The sequence below is a fragment of the Bubalus kerabau genome, chromosome 12 (assembly GCF_029407905.1).
Source record: "Bubalus kerabau isolate K-KA32 ecotype Philippines breed swamp buffalo chromosome 12, PCC_UOA_SB_1v2, whole genome shotgun sequence".
NCBI classification, from domain to species: Eukaryota; Metazoa; Chordata; class Mammalia; order Artiodactyla; family Bovidae; genus Bubalus; species Bubalus kerabau.
The window spans coordinates 80,108,286-80,134,604 of NC_073635.1; the positions used below are offsets into that span (position 1 = coordinate 80,108,286).

The following is a 26,319-nucleotide window of genomic DNA, read 5'->3' on the forward strand; positions in this document are numbered from 1 at the left end:
ATGGCATCTGGTCCCATCACTTCATGGCAAATAGATGGGGAAACAATGGAAACAGTGACAGACTTTATTTTTGGGGGGCTCCAAAATCAGTGCAGATGGTGACTGCAGCCATGAAATTAAAAGACCCTTGCTCCTTGAAATAAAAGTTATGACCAACCTAGACAGCATATTCAAAAGCAGAGACATTACCTTGCCAACAAAGGTCCGTCTAGTCAAGGGTATGGTTTTTCCAGTTGTCATGTGCGGATATGAGAGTTGGGCTATAAAGAAAGCTGAGTGCCAAAGAATTGATGCTTTTGAACTGTGGTGTTGGAGAAGACTCTTTAAGAGTCTCTTGGACTGCAAGGAGATGCAACCAATCCATCCTAAAGTAAATCAGTCCTGAATATTCATTGGAAGGACTGATGCTGAAGCTGAAACTCCAATGCTTTGGCCACCTGATGTGAAGAACTGACTCATTGGAAAAGACCCTCATGCTGGGAAAGATTGAGGGCAGGAGGAGAAGGTGACGACAGAGGATGAGATGGTTAGATAGCATCACCGACTCGATGGGCATGAGTTCAAGTAAACTCAGGAGTTGGTGATGGACAGGGAGGCTTTGCATGCTGCAGTCCAGGAGGTTGCAGAGTCAGACACAACTGAGCGACTGAACTGACTGACTGACTGAACTGAAATACAGAGTCATGCGGGAAAGCCACTCTGAGGTGCTGTTTGAGATGAGGACTGGAGTGATGAGAACAGGCTGGACATGGGGAGAACGTTTTGAGTAGAGGCAGTAACGGGTGTAAAGGCCCTGAGGTATAGGACCTTCAGGAACAAGGTCATTCACATAAGGTGCTGTGGATGGGACTGTGTACTGCTGAGTAATCCATAAATGCTGGATAGTATTGGTAGTAAGATCAGAGCACAGGAATAGCCTGTCATTAACTGCCCAACAGTGAGTGTCCAGTTTTGTCTCGTGAGTGGACAAAAATTGGCGTAGTAGAATACACAGATAATTGTACAGTGAATTGTACATGCGAATAGAGTTGCACAGCACATTTTTCTTTATTGTTGTGAATTACATTGATTTGCCTTGCATTCCTGGTTTAACTTCACTTAGTTGTGACTATTATCTTTTTTGTGTATAGCTGGATTCAATTTGCTAGTATTTTGTTGAGAATTTTGCATCTGTGCTTCTAAGAGATAATTGGTATGTTATTTTCTTTGAGTGTCTTGGTCTTTTTTTGGTATGAGTGTAGCATTGACTTCATGAAATGAATTCAGAAGGGTTCTCTCCTTTTCTGCATGGTGGATGAGTTTGTGTAGGGTTGGTTTTCTTTTTCCTTTAAGTGATTGGTACCATTCATCAGTGAAACTGTCAGGCCTGGTGTTTTCTATGTTGGAAGACATTTAGCTGTGAATTGTTTCTTCATTTCTATAGGTCTGTTCAAGTTATTCATTTCTTTTTGAGTGAGCTTTGATAGATTGTATCTCTCAAGGAATTTGCCTGTTTTATCTTAAGTTGTCAAATTTGTGGGCAAAATGTTGTTTCTGATATTCCCATATTATCCTTTAAAAATTGTTTATGATAAAAGTACATACATAAGATTTAACCATTCTAACCATTTTTAAGTGTATGCTCCAGTGCATTAAGTGCATTTTGCAGTGCTGCTGCTGCTGCTAAGTTGCTTCAGTCATGTCCGACTCTGTGCAGCCCCACAGACGGCAGCCCACCAGGCTCCCCCGTCCCTGGGATTCTCCAGGCAAGAACACTGGAATGGGTTGCCATTTCCTTCTCCAATGCATGAAAATGAAAAGGGAAAGTGAAGTCGCTCAGTCGTGTCCTACTCTTAGCGACTCCATGGACTGCAGCCTACCAGGCTCCTCCGCCCATGGGATTTTCCAGGCAAGAGTACTGGAGTGGGGCGCCATCGCCTTCTCCGTTTGCAATGCTATAAACCGCTTATTAGGCTCTTAATGTCTGTGGCATCTGTAGAGATGCCCCCCTCCTTTATTTCTCTTTTTTTTTCCCCCGATCAGTCCTGCTAGAGGTGTATCCATTTTATTGATCTTGTCAAAGAGTTAGCTTTTAGGTTCATTGATTTTTTTTTTTTCTGTATTATATTTTGGTTTTCTATTTCATTGATTTCTGCTTGTAATTCTTTTCATATGCCTGGTGAGGGTTTAGTTTGCTTGTCTTTTTCTAGGTTTATTAAAGCTTGTAGCCTTTGTCATTATTTGAGACCTTTTCTTTTCCTGTATAACTATTTAATGTTATAAATTTCCTTACTTTGCCGCCCACAGATTTTGCTTGTTTTTTTTTATTCTATTAACATATATTCTGTTTTACCTTGTGACTCCCTCTTTGACCCAGATATTATTTAGAAGTTTGTTGTTTAATTTTCAAGTCCAGTTGACCCTTGAACAACATGGGGGTTAGGAACACTGACCCCCATGAAGTTGAAAATCCAGGTTTAAGTCTATAGTCAGCCCTTCATATCCATGGTTCTGCATCTGTGGATTTAACCAACAATGGATCATGTAGTGCCATATTATGTATTTATTGGGGGGGGAAAATCACATAGGTGAACCCTTGAAGTTCAGATCTGTGTTGTTCAAGGGTCAACTGTATTTGGGAGATTTTCCATCCATCTTTCTGTTGTTGATTTCTAGTTTTAATTTTGTGGTAGTCAGGGAATATACTTTGTATGATTTTAATTTCTTTAAATTTATTGAGGTGTGTTTTATGGCCCAGAATATGGTTGGTCTATCTTGAGGAATGTTCCATATGCATTTGAAAAAAAAATGTGTAATTTTCTATTGTTGGGTGGGTGTTCTATAAATGTCCATCAGGTCACATTGATTGATACTGTTTTTCAAGTCTTCTATATTCTTACTGATTGATATAATAGTGTATTGCAGTGTGGGTGTCTTAAACAACTGAAGTTTATTTGCTTTCAGGACAGGAGGCTGGAAGTCCAAGATGAAAGGGTTGGTGAGGCCTTTCTCCTTGACTTGTGATGGCTGTCTTCTCCCTGTGTGCTCACATGGTCTTTCCTCTGTATCTGTGCAGCCCTGGTGCTTCCTTCTCTTATAAGGACAGATTGGATTAGGACCCCACCTTAATGACCTCATTTAACCTTAAATTACCTCTTTAAAGACCCTTTCTCTTCAGTTCAGTTCAGTGCAGTCGCTCAGTCGTGTCTGACTCTTTTCGACCCCATGAATTGGAGCACGCCAGGCCTCCCTGTCCATTACCAACTCCCGGAGTTCACTCAAACTCAGGTCCATTGAGTCGGTGATGCCATCCAGCCATCTTATCTTCTGTCGTCCCCTTTTCCCCCTGTCCCCAATCCCTCCCAGCATCAGAGTCTTTTCCAGTGAGTCAACTCTTTGCATGAGGTGGCCAAAGTATTGGAGTTTCAGCTTTAGCATCAGTCCTTCCAAAGAAATCCCAGGGCTGATCTCCTTTAGAATGGACTGGTTGGCTCTCCTTGCAGTCCAAGGGACTCTCAAGAGTCTTCTCCAACACCACAGTTCAAAAGCATCCATTCTTCGGCGCTCAGCTTTCTTCACAGTCCAACTCTCACATCCATACATGACCACTGGAAAAACCGTAGCCTTGACTAGACGGACCTTTGTTGGCAAAGTAATGTCTGTGCTTTTGAATATGCTATGTAGGTTGGTCATAACTTTCCTTCCAAGGAGTAAGCATCTTTTAATTTCATTTAACCTTAAATTACCTCTTTAAAGACCCTTTCTCTTAATGCAGTGGAATTGGTGGTGAGAGCTTCAACACATGAATCTGGAGGAGAGCAGTGGACATTTCGGTCCATGACACTGATTTTCTGTCTACTTGTGTCACTGATTGCTGAGACAGGAGTGCTGAAGAGTCCTACTATAATTGTGGATTTATCTGTTTCTATAAGTTTTTGGTTAATGTATTTTGAAGTGTTTTCTCAGCTCTCAAGTTCTGTGATTCACTGTGTACCCCTCTCCATGTTTTATTATGAAAAATTTCAAACATGCTGAAAAGTTGAAGAATGGTTGTAATAAACACATATACCTACCACATAGATTCTCCAGGTAACATTTTGCACATTTGTTCTATTAAATATCTGTTTTCTGTTTCATCAGTTTGTCTTATTTTTTTGATGATTTCAAAATAAGTTGTAGTCACTTATTTCTAAACACTTACGTGTACATGTTGTTAACTAGAATTTAATCATTGTTTCAAGTTCTTTTTTTTTCCTTAAAGTAAACTTCATATGGTGAAATGTACAGGTCTTGAGTAAATCTTGCTGTATACAGTAACACTGTATACTTTCCCTGTGATGTAGGACTTCTTGGACAATTGTATATTATCTTGTAGCTTTCCTCATTGGTTTTTTTGGGACCTCATTTTTGCTCACCTTAAGAGGAGAACTTAACGGTTCTCTGATTTAAGTACTCAGATCTGTATTTTTAGTGGTTTAGTCCTAGACAGAATGAAAATGGTTGAAAAAATAGGATCAGTTATTAAGTCAGTAAATAACTTATTTATTTTCAGTCTTTATTTTTAATTGTGGTAAAACATACGTAACATAAAATTTGCCATCTTAACCATTTTTTGGTGTATGGTTCTGTGGCATTAAGTACATTCACATTGTTGTGCATTTATCTCTAGAACTCTTTTCATCTTTGCAAAACTGAAACTCTATACCCATTAAACAGCTCCCTATTCTTCCCTCCCCCCAGCCCCTCGAAACCACCATTCTGCTTCCTGTCTCTGAATTTGACTACTTAGATAGCTCATATAAATGGAATCATACTTATCATTTTGTGTGTGGTTATCATATTGTGTGTGCTTATCATTTTGTATGTGACTTATTTCTCTCAGCATAATGTCCAAAAAGTTTATCCATGTTGTAGCATGTGAGGATTTCCTTCCTTTTAAAGACTGAATATAATTGATTATATTCCATTATATGGATATACTGCATTTTATTTATCTACTTACCCATCATGGATGTTAGGTTGCTTTCACTGGTATTTAGTGAGCGTCTCTTAGACATTAGTCACCCTTCAACACACGAACATGTGTTGACTGCCTTTATGGACCTGATCCTGCTATAGGCAGGGATACTGAGGGATACTGCAGCAGTGAACATATAGACAAAACTTCTGCCTTCAGGAAGCTTATATTCGAGGTGGGAGGGAGGTTCAGGGTGGGGAACACATGTACACCCATGGCTGATACAGTCAGTGTATGGCAAAAACCACTACAATGTTGTAATTAGCCCCCAATTAAGATAAATAATTAAAAAAAGAGAAGCTTATATTCTAGTGGGGACTGAGGATGGGAGATGGGCAGTACCCAAAGAAATGTATTTCTTGATTCCAAATTGTAATTTTTCTCACATTTTAGTGTTTCTAGCCTTGGGTTGTATTTTACAATTGGTGCCATCTTAGAATTACATTTGACAGTGTTTCTTTTTTAGTAACACCTAAAATAATGATGTATCTTACAGTCAGTTTGAATCATAGATTTGATGAATCACTATTTAATAAGTCACTTGTTGATAAGTGCTATGAAAAAATAAACTAGAACAAAGGAGAGACAGAATCACATGGGGTGGCCACAGATAAGATGACATTTGAGCAGAGTGTGTGTTCAGTACAGATATTTTTTTCATAGCAGGACTTCCTACCTGAAGGACGTAGTGTGTTGGTTAATACTCTGTTCTCACTGTAGACCGGTAACAACTTGTGGACTGGTGACGTTGAGTGGCACTGGTGAGAGGCTAGAGCCTTGGTAGGTGGGGGTGGAAGTGGGCTTAGAGAGTGCTCTGCAAGATGGGTGTAGATCTTGTAGGCAAGGTAAGGGTGAAGGTGACAGAATTTCCCAGCCTAGGAACTGGCAACATTTCTCCTACCGCTCACGACAAAAACTTTGGCGGCATCTTTGATTTCTCCATTTGCCCATGCTTTACACCCCATTAACCAGCAAATCCTGCTTGCTGTACCTTCAAAACATACTCCAGTTCTGACCACTCTCACCTTCAAAACATACTCCAGTTCTGACCACTCTCACCTTCAAAACATACTTCAGTTCTGACCACTCTCACCTTCAAAACATACTTCAGTTCTGACCACTCTCATCTTCAAAACATACGCCAGTACTGACCACTTTCACCACCCCAACCCAAATCACCCTGGTCCAGGCTGTGATCATCTCTTGTCTGGATTATCATGGTGGCCTCCTTCCTGGTCTCGCTTCTTGTCCATTTGCCTTCCTATGGGGTATAGCAGCCAAAGCGATCTTGTGAAAACACGTCTGATTGTGTTAATCATCTCCTTAGCCTCCCCCAGAGCATCCTGCCACCCTCTGAGGAAAGGGTCGAGTCCTTGTGGCCTTTAAGCACACTCCACTGTTTGCTCCTCAACTTCTCTGACCTTATATCCTGCCTGTCAGCTCTGCGCGCATTCTCCTCTTGGCCATCCTGGCAGCCTTACTTCATCGTGTGGAGCGTGTTTCTGTCTCACCCCTTGGACTTGCTCTTCCATCTGCCAGAAACACTGCTCCCCAGGCACCTCCCTGGGTGTCTGCTCATACCTCACCTTGTCAGAAGGGCCTTCTAAGTTCCCTGTTCCCTCCACACCAGCACTGTTTCCCCCTACACCAGGGCAGGCTAGTTAGTTAGGCTGCAGCAGCCAACAGCTTTAAAACATCAGGGGTCTGCAGCGACAAGCTTTGTTTCTCACTGATGGCCTCCCTCTCTGTGAGTCACCCAGGAGGACCTCTCCCACTCTGTCTTCCATGCTGGGATCTGACTCATAGCCGAGCCTCCATCTTGAGCACTGGCCCAGGTTAAGGACAGTCACTGGCTGTCCGGTGTTTGCCTGGGAGTGACGTCATGTTGAGTTGGCCACATCATGTTGAGTTGGCCACATCATGTTGAGTTGGCCAAAGCAGGTCACATCGCCATGTCCCACTTCAGTCAGGGGCAGGTGTGGGTGGGCAGCAGTCCTGTCTCTTACCTGGAAAGAGAGCAGGAAGCCCATGGTAGGTCACACAGCCTCGCTCTTTACCCTGCTTAATTTTCCCGTAGTATTTATTTCTATCTGTCATGATACGTATTTAGCTCACTTTGTGTATTTTCTTTTCTCCACTGTCTAGACTGTAAGCACCACAGGGGAGGAGCTTTGTCCATCATCTGTTGCTGTATCTTAGGGCCTTGGGATGATGCGTGGTCCCCAGCAGCAGGAGCTTGTTCATTGTAGAGATATGAGTGAGGACACCAGAGCACACTGTCCCTTTATTCATATGGTGACATGTAAGCCACCGAGAATGTGGAGCAGGAAGGTTAGTGGAGAAAAGCAGTAGCGTTGCTGCTCAGTGGAAGTGTCCATTTGAGATCTGAGACCATGAACCTACAGTGGTTCCTACAGGCTGCAAGGAAGAGGCAGGAATAAACGATGGGGCCCATTTCACAAGCATAGATGAAGTCCAGGGTCAAGAAGGAAATTTTCAAGGCACACCTTCATCACCCATGCGCGACCCTCAGTTCTGTCTGAACGGTAAGGGAGGAGCTTGCCGCAGTCATCACCTGGGATGGTGATTGCGGTGGTTGGAGGAGTTTTCCCTGCCTTCATTCTTTAATAGGATTTCTGAGGGAGCTTCTCTTCTCTTCTCTTCATTTCACAGGTTAGGAGAACTGTGGGTGAAATAGCGCTCGATAGAACTGCTCAGGCTCACAGCTGTAGTGCTTCCCTGTACGTTTGAGTTCCTGGGCGGAGGGGGCTCCATTTTCTAGAGGGTGGGGAGCTCTGTTAGCTTTTCAATTCCCTGGAGCCTTGATTGCATCTTAGTGGTGGAGGCAGTATGCAGCGACTTTACCCGTGGTTTGAGTTTAGCTGTTGGTAAGACCTTACCAGAGAGGAAATAGTTGGGCTATTTTTATATGCATAAACAAGTGCGGTAACCACACCACCAGCTGTGACCAGTGGATTCTTTCCCAGGGAATTTATTATGAATACCGTTGAAGTGCGCTTCACATGATCTGAGAGTGTCCCTTTTGGTGACACTTTCCTGTGGTCTTGAGTGTTGATGATCTGTATATTTCATTCCCTCAAGGAGCTGTGCTAGGCTTTATAGCCAGCATTCAGAAGCATATAGAAGAGAATCATATTGAAGATTCTTCCTTGGGAATCTTTAATGTAGTCAGGAAGGCAAAGTTCCAGACCCTGACTGGTAAAGTAGTATCTGGAGACAGGGGTGCGGGGTTGGGGAAAAGCCCCCCCTAAAATGGAAGAGACTGATTGGAAGGAAGTGGAAACCAAGCTGTCATTTGAAGGCTGCGTGAGATTCAGACAAGGCTCCGGGGGTGCCCGTTGTGGAAAATCTCAGCAGGCCACTGCAGTCAGCCATGTTAGCACTTTTAACCGTTTCTTAAATTTCCCTGGTGGCTCAGATGGTAAAGAATCCGCCTACAATGCAGGAGACCCGGGTTCAATTCCTAGGTCAGGAAGATCCCCTGGAGAAGGGAATGGCAACCCACTCCAGTATTGTTGCCTGGAGAATCCCATGGACAGAGGAGCCGTGCAGTCCATGGGATTGCAGAATCGGACACAACTGAGCAACTTAAATTTCTTAAAATAAATGTTTATGTACGTGAATCCCAGTCATGCTCAAGAGCTGACTGGTCAGTTTGATGGAAAGCATGCTTGTCTGTTTCTTTACACTTCAGTGGCTGCTTTTCTGAAAGGTAGTCTATGAAAGTAAACTTGGTTTGGTTTCATATAAAAACCAGATGACAACGAAGCCCCTGTCAGCAGATTCCATGCGTTTCCCGGTGCCCTTTGATCACTTACCTCTGCAGGACAATATTTTGAAAATGTATGTAAATAAGAATTAAATTCCAGAGCATGTGAACTTTGTCTTTATCCTAATTCAAAAGAAGTGAATTCTCTTGCTCTTCACTCGTATAGTCTTTAGAATCTTAGGGACAGGCGTTCTGAAAGCCATGTTGTTTTCCCCCCAGACAAGGCACCTGTGTCCAAGTGTCTTCTACTGGTCCCCAGCGCCCTGTCCCTCCTGCTGGCCCTCGTCCTGCCGCACTGTCAGAGGTTCTTCGTGTACGACCTCCAGGCTGTCAAGGACGACTTCCAGGTGAGCGCCGCCCCACTGGCTCTGGGAGAAGAGAAAGCAAGCCTCTTGTCTCCGATTTGCCCTCCTTTCTGCCAGTCTCAGTGTCTCATAGCCTCTCAGTTTGTAAGAAATATTTATTATTACTATCCCATTAACAAGTCATTTTTCCAGTTGTATTTATTGATAATTTTCAGCAAAGCAGATTATAATGAAGCAGTTGCAGTATTTCCAGTTTCCTTTTGCACATTTCTTTTCAACTTCACCTTTTACTATGGAAATGCGATTTTTCATTTCAAGAGAGTTAAACAGTGTTAAATCTGTTTTGTTGGTATGATTAGTTTGCATACTTAACATTTGCAGAAACTTGCTTCAGTTTGAGCATCTGTTAGATGTGCTAAGCTCTCTCAGCTCTAGCAGATTGTGAGTATGTGAATTTCTTTTATGGTGGTGGTTAAATCAATAAGAAGTTTCTCTTGGATTTTTGCCCCACTCTCCCCAAATCTCTATGTATTCATCACCCGGGAAGCTCTCAGAGGCCTGTCCTTTTAAGGCTTTTATGGAGATTTATTACACAGGCATGCAGGTGTGCTAAGTTGCTTCAGTCATGTCTGACTCCTTGCGATCCCGTGGACTGTAGCCTGCTGGGCTCCTCTGTCCATGGGGATTCTCCAGGCAAGAATACTGGAGTGGGTTGCCCTGCCCTCCTCCAGGGCATTACACAGGCAGGATTGATTACATCACAGGCCATCTGTAAGTTGACCCACCTTCCAGCTCCTCTACTCCTGAGGTCAGGGCGTGGGACTGAAGGTTCCAACCTTCTAATCACAGGGTTGGTTTCCTGGAAGCCAGTCCCCATTTTTAAGTGCTTCCAAAAGTCACCTCATTAATCTGACAAAAGACACCGTGATGGCTTTCTTCACTTTGGCAATTCTAAGGGCTTTAAGAGTTCTGTGCTAGAAATGGGCAAAAACCAAACATATATTTTTAAATGTGTGTGTGTGTGTGTGTGTGTGTGTGTGTGTGAGTGTGCGCGCGCGCTCAGTCATATCCAACGCTTTGCGACCCCATGGCCTGTATTGTAGCCCCCCAGTCTCCTGCAGAGCTGGTTGCTGTTTCCTTCTCCAGGGGATCTTCCTGACCCAGGGATCAAACTTTGGTCTCTTGCATCTCCTGCACTGGCATGTGGTTTCTTTACCAGCTGGGCCACCAGGGAAGCCCCATTTCTAATTTATAAATCACAGTATCACAGAATGTTAGTGCAAATTATGGTTATAATTGCCACCTTTCCTTTGTTAAATTCTTGATTAGCCATTTTAAGCATGATAGTCCATTCTTTTCTTAAAAACATTTTAATTTTTCATTTATTTGTCTTTTAGGGGCATTTCTCTAGTTGCAGCGAGTGGGGGCTGCTCTCCAGCTGCAGTTCTCGGGCTGCGCGTTTCAGTGGCTTCTCTTGTTGGGGAGCAGGGGCTCTGGGGCGGGGGCTTTAGTCGTCGACTTGCAGTCTCAGTCGTTGTGCACTGGCTTAGTTGCTTCAAGGCATGTGGGGTCTTCCTGGATTAGAAATTGAACCCACCTCTCCTGCATTGGCAGGTGTGTTAATCCATTCTTGAGCATGACGCTTTTTCTTCATAAGGATGTCATTAATGCCATTGCTCAGGTGGGCTTCACCAGGTTCCTATGACTGAGTTATTTATCTATACTACTGCTTTCTGTGGGAATATCGTAGAGCTTCCGTTATGATTTCAGTTGCTGTAATAGAATGGTTCTTAACCCTGTCCATGCAGTAGAATCACCTACATAACCATTTTTCTTTCTTGATGCCCAGACCTTGCCCTAGACCAGCTGAGTCAGAGAGCCTAAGAGTTGGTGTACTTTTTAGAAAGATCCCCAGGGGATTCTAGCATCTGGCCAGCCCTGAGAAACATTGCTCATAAGGGAGTGTCAGGGCCCTGAGGCCCTGAGTTGGCGCCTTTCCGATCACGGGGTGGTGTTACTTTGGTTCATCTGGCTAAGTTGGCACCAGTCCCATTTTCCTGGACCACTCTGTGGGCATCTGTGCTCTAGGGCTGGGACCTGCCTGGGTAGAGGACAACCATCCTCTGTCCAGGAGTGAGAATAGCCCCACTCTCCTGCCAGAACCTCCTAGGATTCCCTCAATATGCGTCTCTTAAGAGCTGCTACAGAGATGGAGAGTTTCAGTTCTGCCTTGGGAGATCTGAGCTTAGAGTGTTAAAAATAAGCAGTCTGAAGTAAACATGATAAATTTGCTAACGAAGAGACCCCCCAACAGAGCTTACTCATATTTGTTATTCTTTTTTAATTCCCCATCTATAGATCTGGAGGTTGATTTCTGGAAGAATAATTTGCCTTGATCTGAAAGATACTTTCTGCAGTAGTCTGCTTATTTATAATTTTAGGATATTTGAAAGAAGATATGGAAGCAGAAAATTTGCAGTAAGTTTTTATGTATTTTCCCATTGTTACTTCGGTTACGGGGAAAAGATATTTGTTTTCTTATTTTTAAGTAGTTTTGTTCGCTTGGTGTTATTTTTAACAGTTGTCTTTTTATTACATAATCCTCTGTCTGACTTGGAGCATGGACATTAACCAAAGAAATATTTGAAATTGAAGCTTTTAGCATAATAAAATAATAATAATGGTGAAAATAGATAATAATATCAGTGCAAGTGGGCAATAACCACTTTAATTAGGACTTTTAATATAGTTCTAATCACTTAATTTGCTTAATGGTTTGTGCATTACTTGTAAAAATGAATCATGCTATAAATATCTTTTCTTCAGCATACTTAGAAATTATGGAAGTTAATAACATTTGATCAATACGGTTTTAATCCCTCATTTTGAAAAGTCTTTTGGAACAAAAAGAAACTTTAAAAAAATATGTGTAAACCTGAGTTGGTTTTAATTGAATAAAGGTTATTTTTAGAAGTCTCTTCCCTCTAATGTTCTTCCTGTTTTGTTTTTAGTCCTTTTTGCTGGGCTCCTGGGTTTTGTCAGTGGTGGGTGACTTCATCCTTGTTGAAGCTGTGCGGTATTCCTTTGGTGTCACTATGGCCAGGAATTTGCCTTCTGGATTGTAAGTAGCTCCTAAAGATTAGCTTAATTCATAACTATGTAAATCTGATTAAAGCATTATTGTACTTGAAAGTCAGTAAAAGAATATTTTAAACTTTTAGATGTAGTAAAAATTGATTTTATATGTAAAAAATCCAGTGTATACATACAGTTTCATTATGTTCTTGAAGCAGATAAAATAGATCTGAAAAATAGATTTTATTTTCAGTCTTTTTCAAGTCTCATATTTTAGAGAATTTTAAATGAATTTTTTGTTCTGGTCCTGAAGATAGAATTGTGTTTTCATAGTTAAATTTCGTCTTTGTAACTTTAACTACTTAAACACAAAAATATAACATTTAATTAGATTCAGTTAGGAAACAAAATTAATTTGTCTGAAGTTAGGCTTCTGAAGAATGATGCTTTTGTAAAATGGTATTGTTGATAAATTTCCGCCAAATATAAAAGAAAATAAATAGGTTATGACTTTGTGCCCAATCTGCAGCGGGCAGCCTAACTTGTAGAGTGTTTGTGCTTTCATATTGTGTTGGTCTTCTTTAAAAACAAAATGAAAAAACATGTATTAGTTTGTGAAATAACTAGCAGCAGGGAGCAGAGTTGTTAACACATACAAATGATACTGAAACATCTCTGAATGAAGTTTCTGAGGCTGTATTTAAGAGATGAGATACTGTGAAATAAAGACAGTGTATATTAAAAATTCATGTGTACTAATTTAAGCCTTATTTTAATTTTCAGTATGCGTTTTTGAGAACTATTAGGCTATGCAAGTATCTTGATCCAGCTTCACTTTGGATCTGTATTTTTGAAATACGGCTAGTGATCTAATAGCTCTCACACTTACATCGTTAATACTTAACAGTTGTAGTGGACTTACTGAATTATTGGCATGAGTGTCGATTTTTAGTTGTCTTATGAATGTTTAATTCTGAATAATCTTTTAGTGGAGACAGATAAAGTTCTGTGTCATAATTATGCAGTTTTTGAGCTTCATGGGTTGTGATTGCAGTTAGATTAAGAAGTTCAGCTATTCTGCTATTGTGGAAGATGGTGTAGTCATTAGGAATGATGCTGTATTGATTCAGAAAATAAGCAGCATTACTGAATCATTAGTTTTTCCCACACATTTCTCATCGAGACCAATTCTTTTGGTTCTTTCTAAGACCTGTTGAGTTGTGGAAAGGTTATGCATATCAGGTATGTTTGTGTTAGAATGAATTTAGGGGGTAGGTAGTGACATAGCTTTTGATTATTATTTACGTTATCTTCTTGTGAGGACTTTCTTTTCTATTGTACATAGAGTGGAGTGACAGTTATTTCTTTGTAATGAATGACATTTCTTTATGGAATCCTAACTGGTACATATAAGGAATATTGATTCAGTTTTGAAATAGGTGGTAATGTGTGTGTGTGTGTTTAATCAATTCTTAAGGCAAGAAGGCATTTGCCTATTTATATCTTAACTGTAGCAAGAATTGCAAATTTGGGTAAATTCAAAAGTTATAGGATCCCCTTTGGAAGACTGGATGTTAATTCAGACATTACCTAAATGAAACAATATTTCCCTTTCTGTTTTTATATGGCTTATTTGAATCTTGAAGCATTCTCAAACATAGACTTCTTGGAATATAAATCTTTACTTCAGTAAGTAAACTTTGCATTTTATAAATGTATCTTTTACGTGATGGTAGCAAAGCTTCAAAAACTCAGGAAACTTTTTGGTCAGTGTGGTGTATGTGCATTATGTGCCATATTTTCCATATAATATTTTTTTCTTTCTCATCAGTGCCAAATTTATCTGCACTCCCAACAGTTCTTCACTTCTTATTTAATTGTGTCTCTCTTTTTAAAGCTCACCACTATTAAAACTATAAAGGTCATCAGTGACCAACTGATTTCTGAAGCCAGTGGCTCGTTTTCACTTGTCTTATTTGACCCCAATAGCACACTGTATGCTTTTGGCATCCCATTATTTCATGAAATAACCTGCCCTCCTGAGTGCTAGCATGCTACTGTCTCCTGGTCCTTTCTGAGCTTATTTATTAACTCTTGGCAGCTTCTTTCTCACACTTACGCCAAAAGCTTCCTCTACGCCATCTTGTCCACTCTCATGACTTCAGCTATCGTTAACATCTGTTGTTCGTGTCCCAGTTCTCCATTTCCAGTTCATATTACTTTCCTCATCTTTACTCGTGTTTCCTAATGACTTCTAAGACTCCGAGAAAATTCGTCGTGTTCAGAAGCTCTCACCTCCTCTGATCACCTCTCTTTCTGTGCTCTCATCTCCTCCTCCTTCTGTACTCTTTAATTAAAGGCATTTCCATCTACACAGTCATCCAAGCTGGAACTCTTTCCCTTTTGTCGTCGTTGGAGTGGGTCACTGAGCCTTATTCATTCGAAGTGCTTGTGAATCACCCCCTCATTATATATTGTCGTAATCTCAGTCTTAACTAGTCTTTAACTTTTCTTGCCTAAAATTTTATAATAATTCTCTAACTAGTCTACCTGTCACCTCCAAAGCATTTCATGCATTGTTTTCAGAAGTTGTCTTTCTAAAATAGAAGTTTGACCATACTAATCTTCCTTTTAAAAACCTTTAGATTTTTATTTTCTTCAGAATGATAATCAAACTCCAAGATGGCGTCAAGGCTGTCTGGAATAGTGTGAATGGCTTAGGCTTTGCCATCACGTAGACCAGATATAATTGAGGTTTCCTCGCTCTGCCGTGTGTTGTGTGTCGTCATGAGCAAGTTACTTCTAGAGTTCTATTTCCTGAGCTCAGTTTGTAGAAAATCCTCATATGTAAATTGGGGGGGTCTGTACTTGACAGGGAACTAAATAACCTATGCAAACATCCTAGCAGTAGTAACTTCCCCATCCCGTATGTGTGTGTGTATATGTATATATGTTTTTTCTTTTCCTTCAAAGCCCTTATAATCTGACCCCAATCCAGAGTTTCCCATTGTCATTCTTGACCTGCTGTGTATTTATATTCTTGTATCTGCTTGGTTTTCTTTCTGCACCCTGTTGTCCTTCAGCAGGATTATTCGTCCTTTTATGTATAGTCCAACACATTTATTAAAATCCCTGTTAGCGTTGATTGCTTCACATCATCACGGTCATTATCTGGGCCTCCTGTGCCGCCCTCCTAGCCCACTGAGGGCAGACCAGCTTTCTGTTATGTACTCGCTGCCTCACCCTCACGAATGTTGAAGGGGTAGCCTTGGTTGTAGTGTAGCCCCTTAAGACTGTAAGGTGAGGTCTTTGAACCACAGACATGTTCATCTCTTTTTCTGGTGCTTTACAAAGAAACTATACCTGGCATGTAATAGATTCTCATGACTGTTACTTGATAATTGGACAACGCAACCATTAGGTTGTGAAAGTAGCTATATATTAGTTTCTTCCAGTAACCCATGCTTATCACACACCTGTCCTTACATACCTATTATTTTTTTTCATTGTTAGTATTTATATGTGGATGTTATATATTGTTTCCCAGAATCAAATCACTCCAGAATAAGTAGAATTTGAAGTTTTACATATCATATTAAAGTGTATCTGATTACAATGCTGAATAAAATTATTTTTAATTAACTGTGTTTTTGTTTTATTGTGAGAACCGTGACATACATTTTCGCTTTTTTGACTTTGTGTTGATAAAGACTTTAGTTGTATCATGTGCTCTCAAATTCTTCTCATCAAGAAAAGTCATTGCAGAGAAGTTGCATTTAATGAATTATGTAAGAGCAGATTAATCTGTATAGATGAGAGTAGGCTGTGATTGTATAGCACATATTGAATAGAGGTTTCTCTTGTTTTAGCAATATTCACTTAATGATATTTAAGTGTCTTGCTCACTTGACTAATAAAGCTAAAAAATTCAAGTGGTTTTCTCTCAGTACCATCTTGACTCCTTTTCGTTATGTAGCTATGAGAATGTTTACATTCTGTGAGCTTGTTTGCTTTTTACTATTGAAAAATTGGTTCTTGACATGAAAGGAGAGCTAAACTTGGTTTCTAATGCTTGTGCTTTAGCTGAGCAAGTCACATAACCTCTGTGGACCTCATTTTCTTTATATTTAAAGCAGAAGGACTAGACTGGAAGACCATTTAAGAGATCTTCTGGTATGAAAATGCTATTTTATGATTGGGTTCCTTTGTGTTTATCTCTTTTTTTTTTAAGAATATTTATTTTCCCATGTTATAGAAATATATTTATAGCCAGTGCATTTATCTGATTCTTAGTCCCATTAGGAGATGATCATGCTAAGAGTCATGCAGGCTATTCGGCAAAGAGGAAGTTACTGCTGACTCATTTATGTGCTTTCATAATATTTAGAATAATATGTTTACAGATTATAGTTGACTTCCTTTCCTTTTTAAATGGAGAAGTCACTTGGTTACTTCGTTAGGAGGAATTAAATGATAAGGCTTGGATATGAATCCAAGCCTAAGTTTTACTAGTCTCTGACTAGTAAAATGGTCAATCCTAAAGGAAATCAACCCTGAATACTCATCAGAAGGACTGATGCTGAAGCATCAATACTTTGGCCACCTGATATGAAGAGCCCACTCATTGGAAAAGACCCTGATGCTAGGAAAGATTGAGGGCAAAAGGAAAAGGGGGCAGCTGAGGTTGGGATGGTTAGAATAGCATCACTGACTCAACGGACATGAATTTGAGCAAAGTCTAGGAGATAATGGAGGACAGAGGAGCCTGGTGTGTTGTAGTCCATGGGGTCACAAAGAATAGGACGTGACTTAGCTACTGAACAACATATTTCACCATATAGCAGAAACCTCATGTCATGGGAATGAACTTAGATTATTGGGCAGAAATAGGGTCTCAGGTTCGGTTTCCCCCACTAGTCTGAAGTAGAGTCTGGTGCATACTGGGCTCTCAGTAAGTATTTATTGAGTGGCTGTAGTCTGTTTCCGAAGGAAAATGAATTCAGTGGAGGGGAGGGCTGATGGCGATGACCTGTATCACCCCTCGGGTGTTTGCTTCTGCAGATTTTGCTGTACATCAGTAACAGTGATGTGTTGAATACAGTTGTTTTTATAGGAATCCCAGAAGTTTTATGTTTAGAACACAAAGAACTGGACTTAGACCACCATTTCTGAGTGTAAATCAAACCAAAAGGAGCTGCATCTAGTTGGAAAATAATTCAAATTATTTCAAACAGTAGCTCAATTATTTGAGATCAGGTAATTCTCATTTGCACATAGGGTTAAATCCAAACACTCAATGATGTATTTAGATAAGGCTTGAATCTGAAACAGGAATTGGATGCTTTTCTCCCAATCATTCATGCAAGTGTTTTATGTAAGTTTTTAATATAAAAATAATGAACTAGAATGTTTCAATATATTTAATTATGCTACCACAATAATAAGATCCCACAAAAGAGGAAGGGTTTTTTAAGTTTATTTTATTGTTTTTTCCAGGAGAGAAGGGACTTGGTGATATCCTAGAGAATATCCACTGACCCTAACTAAGATAGATAGTAAAGTGTATTTAAAGAGCTTGAAGGCAAAACAGTGACGATTCATAACATTTCACTGTTTATGTTGCTTAGTGACCGTAAGCTACCTGAGCGGAAGCTCTTTCTGCGCACGCTCCGAAGGTAATTACGGTAGAGCATGACGCTAATGACTCGAGCCTGAAATTGTTTTGAAACGATGTAGTAGAGAATCACGTCCAGACAAGTGCTGAGGTTCATGAGGAAGGTGGTGAAGGCTCCCCAGGGGTTGTAGCTGTTCTCATCCCCTCCCAGCATCAGGAAAGCAAAGCAAATGTGGAAGGGCATGAAGCAGACCAGCACCTGCACCATCAGCGTGATGATGATCCGGATCGACTTCTCCTTGACCTTTGGCTTCAGCTTAGAGGTCTTACCGTGAAGGAGACTATGGATAATGACTAAGTAGCACCCAATCATGATGAACAGAGGAATCAAGAAAAAAAATATCAGTCGAGTGAAGTTCAGCGCGTTAATAGCTTTTAAGTAAATGATGTCAGAAATCTTGAGGCAGGTGGGGGGCGTGGAGGAGGCTGTGTCTGGGTCTTCATAGAGCAACAGGAGGGGGATGGTGGTGGTCAGGGTCATTATCCAGACGCCCACACACGCCATCACGGCCTTGCACGTGTTTTTAAGTTCCTTGGCATATTTTGGCTGTACGATGGCCATGTATCTGTCAGCACTAATAAAGGCGAGAAGCCACAGAGCAATACTTGGGTAAAACACTGTGAGAGCCCCAAGAATCTGGCAAAAGTACTCTCCAAAAGGCCATTCACCTTTTGCGTAATAAAACATCCGAAAGGGTAAGCTCATTATAAATATCAAGTCCAGTAGTGCCACGTTCATCATATAGATGGTCACAGTGGTTCTCTTCTTGGTGGTACAACTGAAAACCCATAAGGCAGTGACATTAACAAATAATCCAATGATGAAGATGCAGCTGTAGAAGACGAGGGCTGCAATCTTGTATTCATCTGGATGTGGGTCTGGATGTGGGACGATAGGATGGCCAGGTTGAGCTTGACTGTGAAGGGTGGTCATCTTACAGCTCGTTGGTGGGCATGACACTTAGAAACTGTAAAAGAGAAATAGGAATGAAACCTTGGTTGAAAAACAAATGCTTAACATTCTTACATTCAGCTTGGCATGTCAGTGGATTTTGAGAGTACTTTATGTCATAGAGTCAATATACGTGTCTTAGTATTTGTTAAGAAATACACTCCCTGGGTGTTACTGCTAATATGTACTAGCCCATTAAGATGGTCTGGTGTGTCACAATGCACCGGCCAGTGTATTCATTTTCTGTCTCCCTATAGTATGGGATTGGGTAGCAGTTGTTCCTATATTAGGTATCCTTTGTTTGGAACTACTTGGGGAAAGGCCATTCTGAATTTTGACTCTTAAGCTTGTCACTTTTTATCATCTTTATTCTGTTTAAATACTTGGTAACTCAGTAATGTCTGATTTTTATTCATTAAGTATAATTTTAATATATAATGGATTATTACTCATTAAATATAAGACATTAATGTATAAATTATGTATTAGAAAGTAAAGAAACCATACAGCTGGTTGACTACCGAATATTGAGTTCTCAAATGTCCTCATTTGAGAGCTGGAGGCTTTCCTTCTTACTGCTGTGTTGTCTGCACTGCCTGCTGCGTACACAGTAGGTGCTCAGTTTGCTGGATTGATGGCTGAGTGCAGGAAGGAACCTTTGGCAGGGTGACCCACAGTAGCTACTCTCTAGTTTGTCAATGAAACATTGCTTAATTGGCCATTAAATCTACTTTTTTTTTTTAAGTGGCAAACAGTTCTTAATAGCATCATGTTCTAAGCTATCGTAGGTTAGAAACAGCAGTTCTTGTGCCATGGTGTGCAGATTAAGAGCTTGACTCTTAAAAACAATAGACAGGCTAGTTTTTAACGTGCAGTTGGGACTGCCTAATGCTGAATCCTCCAGATGGTGTTTACCAGTGTCCCAGAAGGAGATGTCACGGCTACAGAGGAACACAGAGCGCACCACCTTGAGAATAAGCTGTTTCTAGGATAGTAGCTTTCACCTCCTCACTCTGCCTAGATACAGAAGGGTAAGTATTGTCTGTCAATTTTAATTTTTTAAAAAAGGAGTGTCTGAGACAAGTAGTTATTAACAAGAAGTCACTCAGTGACTTTATGTGTTTGCAGAAACTGTATAATTTCTACTCCTCACCCCACCGGCAATGCCCATTTCTACTGGAAAGGAGTTGTGATTGTAAATATCATTGACCCGCTACCCCCCTGTGTGATACTTCCATCACCCACGATATAACATCAGCAGCAGTGATTTTAAAAATAGACTTGCTACACACAGATGGAACCTTGTGGCATCCCCCTTGAAATAAGGAGGTGTAAGAAAGTTTCCTTCAAAAATGTCATTTTGCAGAGTGGGCTTCCTCTCGTTCAGCCCTGAGGCTCTTTAGTAAAAACTGTGGGGGAGATGGGCCATCTGCTCAGTGACATCGTGGGCAGTAATTTAAAATTAATTAGAGCAGTTGCTGTGGACAAAGACAAGATAGGACTTTGCTTTCTTCCTTCCTCCCTCCCTCCTTCCTACCTTTCCAAGTTTGCCGAATATTTAGGTTAAATACGATTTTTGAAGTAGAATTCTATATATTTAAAAGCCTGTGTTAATTAAAATTTCCACATATTGGGGTGACTGGAATATTAATTTCTATAAAATGAGAAAAATACTACATAGAGAAGTTAAATCTCTAGTATCATACAAAAAAAAATCATTTTAGAGACTTGGCTCTTATTTTTAACTTTGAATGAATTTTTCCACAGTAGAAATTGTAATATAAATGACATTTTGTATCCTTCTTTTCTCAGAACTCCCTCCACCCATCCTTATCCCTGATTTTTGTCCCAGAAATTCCTTACTTACAAACTTCTTCTGAAAGAATCTTTTCCTCCTCATTGGGCTCAAGCTGACTTTATTATGTCATGAACAGTTGTGCTCATTTGCTTAAGGTTGACTAAAATCTGTGTGATACATGTGTTGTAAAGGCATTACCATACAGGTTGTACTCCATACACACACATACATTTTTGGATAAATATTGAAAAACGATTAGCTTGTAAGTCAGCATTTTAAAAGCTTTCTACATTCTTTGAAACAGTGTAATTGAAAACCAAGTGATAAAGACTCCTGAAGATACAATTTATTATATCAACATTCTCTGTAAGTTGAAAAAAACGTTTACTATTAATGTAAAAAATACTGAAAATAAATGAAAATCATATTAATAACATAGGAAGATGACAGTATAACCCATTTGAAGGTCCTTCACCAACATAATTTCAGCAACATATTACTAAAATAAAACAAAGATCTTAAGAGTTAACAAATAAGTACATTACCTCTGATAATTTGTGATAAAAGTGATTAAATGCTACTTACCTCCTGACCATCAAAAGGCTGTGTTTGAGAAGAACATTTTTCGGTAAACACAGTTCTGTAAAAGAGATATCTTTGAGTTGCTTGTGTTAAAATAGCTCTTTCTAGAAACCGTGTATTTAAGAAACGCTATATTTCTTTTGTTTTAGGCTCTTCCGTTGCTTTAAAAAGTTGTTTCAAATATAATACTCGGTATAGGACTTGGTACTCGCTCAGCTGCAATTGCTGCTTTGTCTCTTTCAGGAAGTGCTCGCTGAAATAAGGCTTTTTCAACTTATGACTTTGCCCTGGATGTGGTTTTTCTCTTTCACAAATGATTTGTTTATGAGGTCATGCTTAGCATAAGCTCCCTTTGAAATGATGGCACGTATTTAAGAGAATCACAGAAAAATGTCTTCACTTTGTTTACTTTGGTGCTTAAAGCCTGCATCATCTGTTGAAAGAGAATGGGATTTGATATTGACTAGAATACAATTCATAGTATAATTTATTCACTTTCTAAGCTGTGTGACTTTGTTTAGTTACTTAAACACCATGAACCTCTGTTCCTACTTAGTTTCTGTAGAGCTAAAATAGAGATAATACCCATCTGGCAGGGTTGTGAGGATTCTAAACCAGGAAAGTCCAAGTGCTAAGGTGGCACTTGGTGGGAGCCCTTTACTACAAGTTCCTAAAATCGTCGAATATCTACTTTTTGCTACTAAAATATCTCTAAATGGTAGAAATTTGGGCACCCTCAGTTACTTGGTTCAGCTTTGCACATACCTTTCCCTACTCTGGTTTGCTTTATTTTTTAAGTACCCAGTGTTTCATATCCCTTGTCTATCACATGGAAGACTGGAAGTAATTCCTTTGGCAAAAACATCCCTATGAATTGCTAAGAAAGGACTCTGGGAAGCAGCAATGGAAACACAGACATCGAGAATAGACTTATTGTCACGGCTGGGGGGTTGGGGAGAAGGAGAGGGTGGGAGTTATGGAGAAAGTAACACAGAAACATACATTAACATGTGTGAAATAGATAGCCAATGGCAAGTATGACTCAGGGAACTCAAAATGGGGCTCCATAACAACCTAGAGGGGTGGGATGGGGAGGGAGGTGGGAGGGATGTTCAAGTGGGAGGGGACATGGTAAATCTATGTCTGATTCATGTAGATGTTTGATAGAAACCAGTGCAATACTGTAAAGCAATTATCCTTCAATTAAAAATAAATACTGCCCCCCCCCCAAAAAAAAGGACTCTGGGAGTCTTGAGTGGAATAATTTACATATTAGGAGTATTTTAACCTAAGAAGGGAAGTGAAAGCAAAGAAAAGAGAAGTGAGCAACTCCAATCATTGCCTGCTTGGCTATATTAACTGTTTTTTCTTTTTCTTTAAAAAAAAAAAAAAAATCATAATTTCATTTGCTTGTCCTAAAATTTTAATTATCTTTATACTTTGTTATGCATGATTTGTCAGCTTTTAAAAGGTATGTGAACTTAACGGTTTGGTTTTTTGATTTAAGACAACTTGTGGGCACATGCTCTTTTTTTTCCTCCGACAAAACTGTAGTAAATCTGTGACTTACAAATTACTTAGACCCTTTCCTGTGGTGATTAAAATACTTTTGATTGTGATAATGCCAGGTGAATGGGTTTTAGAAGCACAAGCAGCAACCCTGAGCTACAATTTCTTGTGTAGATGGAGATTCAAGGCCTAGTGAGGGCCAGTGACTTGCTGAGAACTCAGATACCCAGGCCTAGTCTCTTCTGGTACCAAGTTCCTTACCCTCCCCTTTCTGCCCTGGCTGCTGTAAAGACTTTCCATTGGGAGGTGATTACATTGATTTATTCACTAGATGTGATAGGCTCATTGCCTCGTTACATTATAGTCAGTTTTTTACACACAGAGTTATGTTTCATATGCAGGATAGGAGTTTGCTGTTTTACCTGAAGATAGGAGCCTCTTACCTGCAGATCCAATCTTTTCATTGCCCTGCTTTCCTATAGCCTGTGACAGGTCTTCTAAAATTCACTGCTGGTTAGTGTTCTTCTGCTGCTGAAGTCAGCAGGTATGGGAAGGCATAGATCTCATTAAGAAAAGGTCCCTTGTCTGCGCAGGGAGAATCCTTTCTCTGACTCGACAGTCTCTGGGGGAAGGCACCAAGGGACACAGCTTGAGGGTGGGCCCTGTCTTTCTCTTCATCCCAGCCTAGGCTGTTACACCAACCTGTGGTATCCCTTCCCACCACACTCCCATCTCTTGGTATGGCTGGCTGCTATTTATCCTTAAAGCTTTAGGTTAGATGTTGCCTTTCCCACGAAATTTTCTCTGACCCCTGAAGCTGGTTGGTTATTTGTGCCTGTAAGGTTCTTTAGCACTGGCTTCTTACCTCTGTAATGGCATGTATTTGTATTGTTATTGGGTCTTTACTTGCCTTTTATCCTCTTCTAAATTGAGGTCCTTGGGGGCTTGCATGTGTTGTGTATGTATGTGTTTAACTGCCATTTAGTGAATACTGGTTTAACGTATGATTGAAAACATAGGTGAAGAAATCGAGGGTTGAGGGAGTCATGGATGAAATATTGAGCCCAGTGTCAGCATCAGGGACATTCTGACTTGCTAATGTGAAGGGAACTTGCCAATCGCAAGGAACAATATAGACAAGACCACCCCCCGCCCCTGACACTGCAGCACTTAGCATTGCTCTCTGGGTTTCCAGGCTTCTCACAATAATTTTATGTTGGAAAAGAATTTCAGTTTAAAAAAAAAGAATTCCCCCAAACCATTTGGCAGCAAGTGAGTAAACAGTGGATCAAGAATTAAACTTTTATGTCTAGATTGCTTCTTTAATACTTGAACCTAATGAATTTTTTATTCAGATGGAAGAACTTGTCTCATTCGGGGATCATTCTTGCAGCTTTAATTTCCTGACTTAGGTTGGGATATGAGTGAAAGAAAATTGTCACCTTGCAAAAGAGGGATTTCACAAGAGTTCCCTTCACCTTATGGAACCATCCATTTCAGCTCCATTTTTGAATTCTGGTTTTAAGTACTAAGAGCCCCAAATGAATTTTTATTTTAGCCCTCGAGGCCAGTTTTAGAGCAAATATAATTTAGTTAAGCCAATTTTACAATTATCGGAAAGGATGTAGTTAATAGACTTACACAGTAAATCCCCATTATAAAAGCATGCTCTTATATCATGAGATTTTGTCTGTGCCACAGATAAAACTATATTTCTCATTCTTAACACATTTCTCTTTTCCTCAGCAGGCATGAGGCTTATCCTGGTTCCTCAGTATTATGAGGGACCCTGCTGTTGTCACTGTTCATCTTGCCCAGCGCAGGTGGCCGTCAGCAGACAAAGGCTCTAGAGCAGTGGGTAGACAGCCAGTCCCCACAAAGAAGAGGTGGGGGGCAAACAAGAGTGAGACTCCTGCCTGGCCCGGCAGCCTCCCGCCTAGATGTTAGGGATCTCTGCGCCCTGCCCCTTTTCTGTTCAAGTTCGCTTCTGAAGTCACTGCTCCTTTTTTTTTTTGGAGGGGGCCAGATATGTCCCATAGTGGTTTCTGGATGAAAACGACTGAGATACTGTTTGTCTCCGTCTATGTTACTGTAACTCCAACAACTTAACAGCTGTAGTCTTATAGCCAAACTGGTATCTACCTCCTTTCCATTTGATTTTCTAAACAGTATTGTAAATCGAGCATTTCCCAAATTCCTCTTCCTTGGCAATTTTTGTTCAGTTTCACAATTTTACAGACACATAGACAATCAGATGATTTACTTACCTCACAGCAAAGAAGTTGAGTCCAGATAACCAAAGTGATAAATAATTCTAGTTAGAATAGATCTTAACTGGCAATGAAAGAGTTGCCTAAAGATATTAAAGATTCTTTCACATAGAGGATCTTAGGATAAGGCTTCTTATGGCAGTGAAAGCACTCCTAGACCCCCTAAAATCCCAGGTCAGGAGTTTGTGGGGTGACGTTTCACTCACTGCCTGGAGAGTCATTCAGGGTCCCTGGGCACAACTGGTTGAGTGGAACTCTGGTTATTGTGATGTACTGGGCTGCCCCCTACAGAGTCTGGTCTCACAGTTAAAGGAGATAGTATGTGTAGAGAGAGATGAATTTCTAGGGGAAGATGTCTAGTAATATGGTGAAATAGCAGTTTAGAAGAAAAAGGTAGTGTGGAGAGTCAAGACTGGTAAAGAAATGAGAGGTGTGTTATCGAGTTACTTAAATATCCAACCTCGTGTACTAGTGTGTGTGATGGAGGCTTTTAGTATCTGTATTCTAAAAAGTAACTACGTGTCTATAGGTTGAACGTTATTGGTTTTAAAAGAGTTACTTAGGATTTTAAAGAAAAAATTATCTCTGTCATTACTCTTATCTATATTACGAGGTAAAGAGTCATCAGGCAGAGGTCTAAGTACTTTCCATGGGATCATAGAATTTAATCATCATGCCAACAGCAAAGTATGTTGACACAATAGTAGTTTCGATGGTGTAACCCAGGGATATTTACTCAAGATTCTCAGATTGTGAGATTGTGTTGTGCTTTTTCTCTATTATGGTGTTGTCCTTTCTTTCAGCAAGTTTTGCTGAGGTTGGTCCTACTTAGTAGAGAATAGTCAAAGTAGTCATTCAATCTGTAGCAAAAAAAATCTTCTGAGGAAATAGAACTTCCTGTCCTATCCCTGTTTCTCACCAATGAGTTGGTATTCCCCAGGAAAGGTTTTGTAGCTGGATTCTGTCAGCCTGTAAATTTAATTTTGCAAGGGAGATTGCTGCCATTCAATGAGCCAAAGACTTTGAAGCACTCAAGAATGGGTGTATCCAAACGGTCAGAAAACGTGTGTGAGTATGCCCAACCTCATAAGTAATCAGGGAACTAAAAATTGAAACTGTCATAAGGATGTTACTACCCACACACCAAAGTGGCCGCAGTGAATAAGACTAATAAGAAGTGTTGGCGAGGGTGTGGAGCAACCAGGAACTCTTGGGCATGGCCGGTGGGAACTTAAATTTGGCAGACAGCTGGATATTAAGTACTAAGATGAAGATGCATACACCTGTGACTCAGATTCCACTCCTTGGTAGAAATGCATGTTCCCGTGTACCAGGAGATGATAGAAAAGAGTGTTCATAGGAGCGTTA

The 26,319-nt window shown here is 40.3% G+C and overlaps 2 protein-coding genes across 4 annotated transcripts in view; one reads left to right on the forward strand and one right to left on the reverse strand.

Annotated features, from left to right (window-relative positions):
- Positions 1–26,319, forward strand: part of UBAC2 (UBA domain containing 2) — a 170,492-nt gene that overhangs the window by 20,894 nt on the left and 123,279 nt on the right. For all 3 annotated transcript variants that reach the window (XM_055542932.1, XM_055542931.1, XM_055542930.1), the window contains exons 2-4: positions 9,006–9,133; positions 11,450–11,569; positions 12,103–12,212. In XM_055542932.1, coding sequence (XP_055398907.1) covers positions 9,006–9,133; positions 11,450–11,569; positions 12,103–12,212 — 358 coding nt within the window. The remainder of the gene's footprint in view (positions 1–9,005; positions 9,134–11,449; positions 11,570–12,102; positions 12,213–26,319) is intronic.
- On the reverse strand, positions 17,635–18,774 carry GPR18 (G protein-coupled receptor 18). The gene has a single exon (XM_055542935.1). The coding sequence runs from the start codon at positions 18,772–18,774 to the stop codon at positions 17,764–17,766; it is 1,011 nt and encodes a 336-aa protein (XP_055398910.1). The 3' UTR covers positions 17,635–17,763.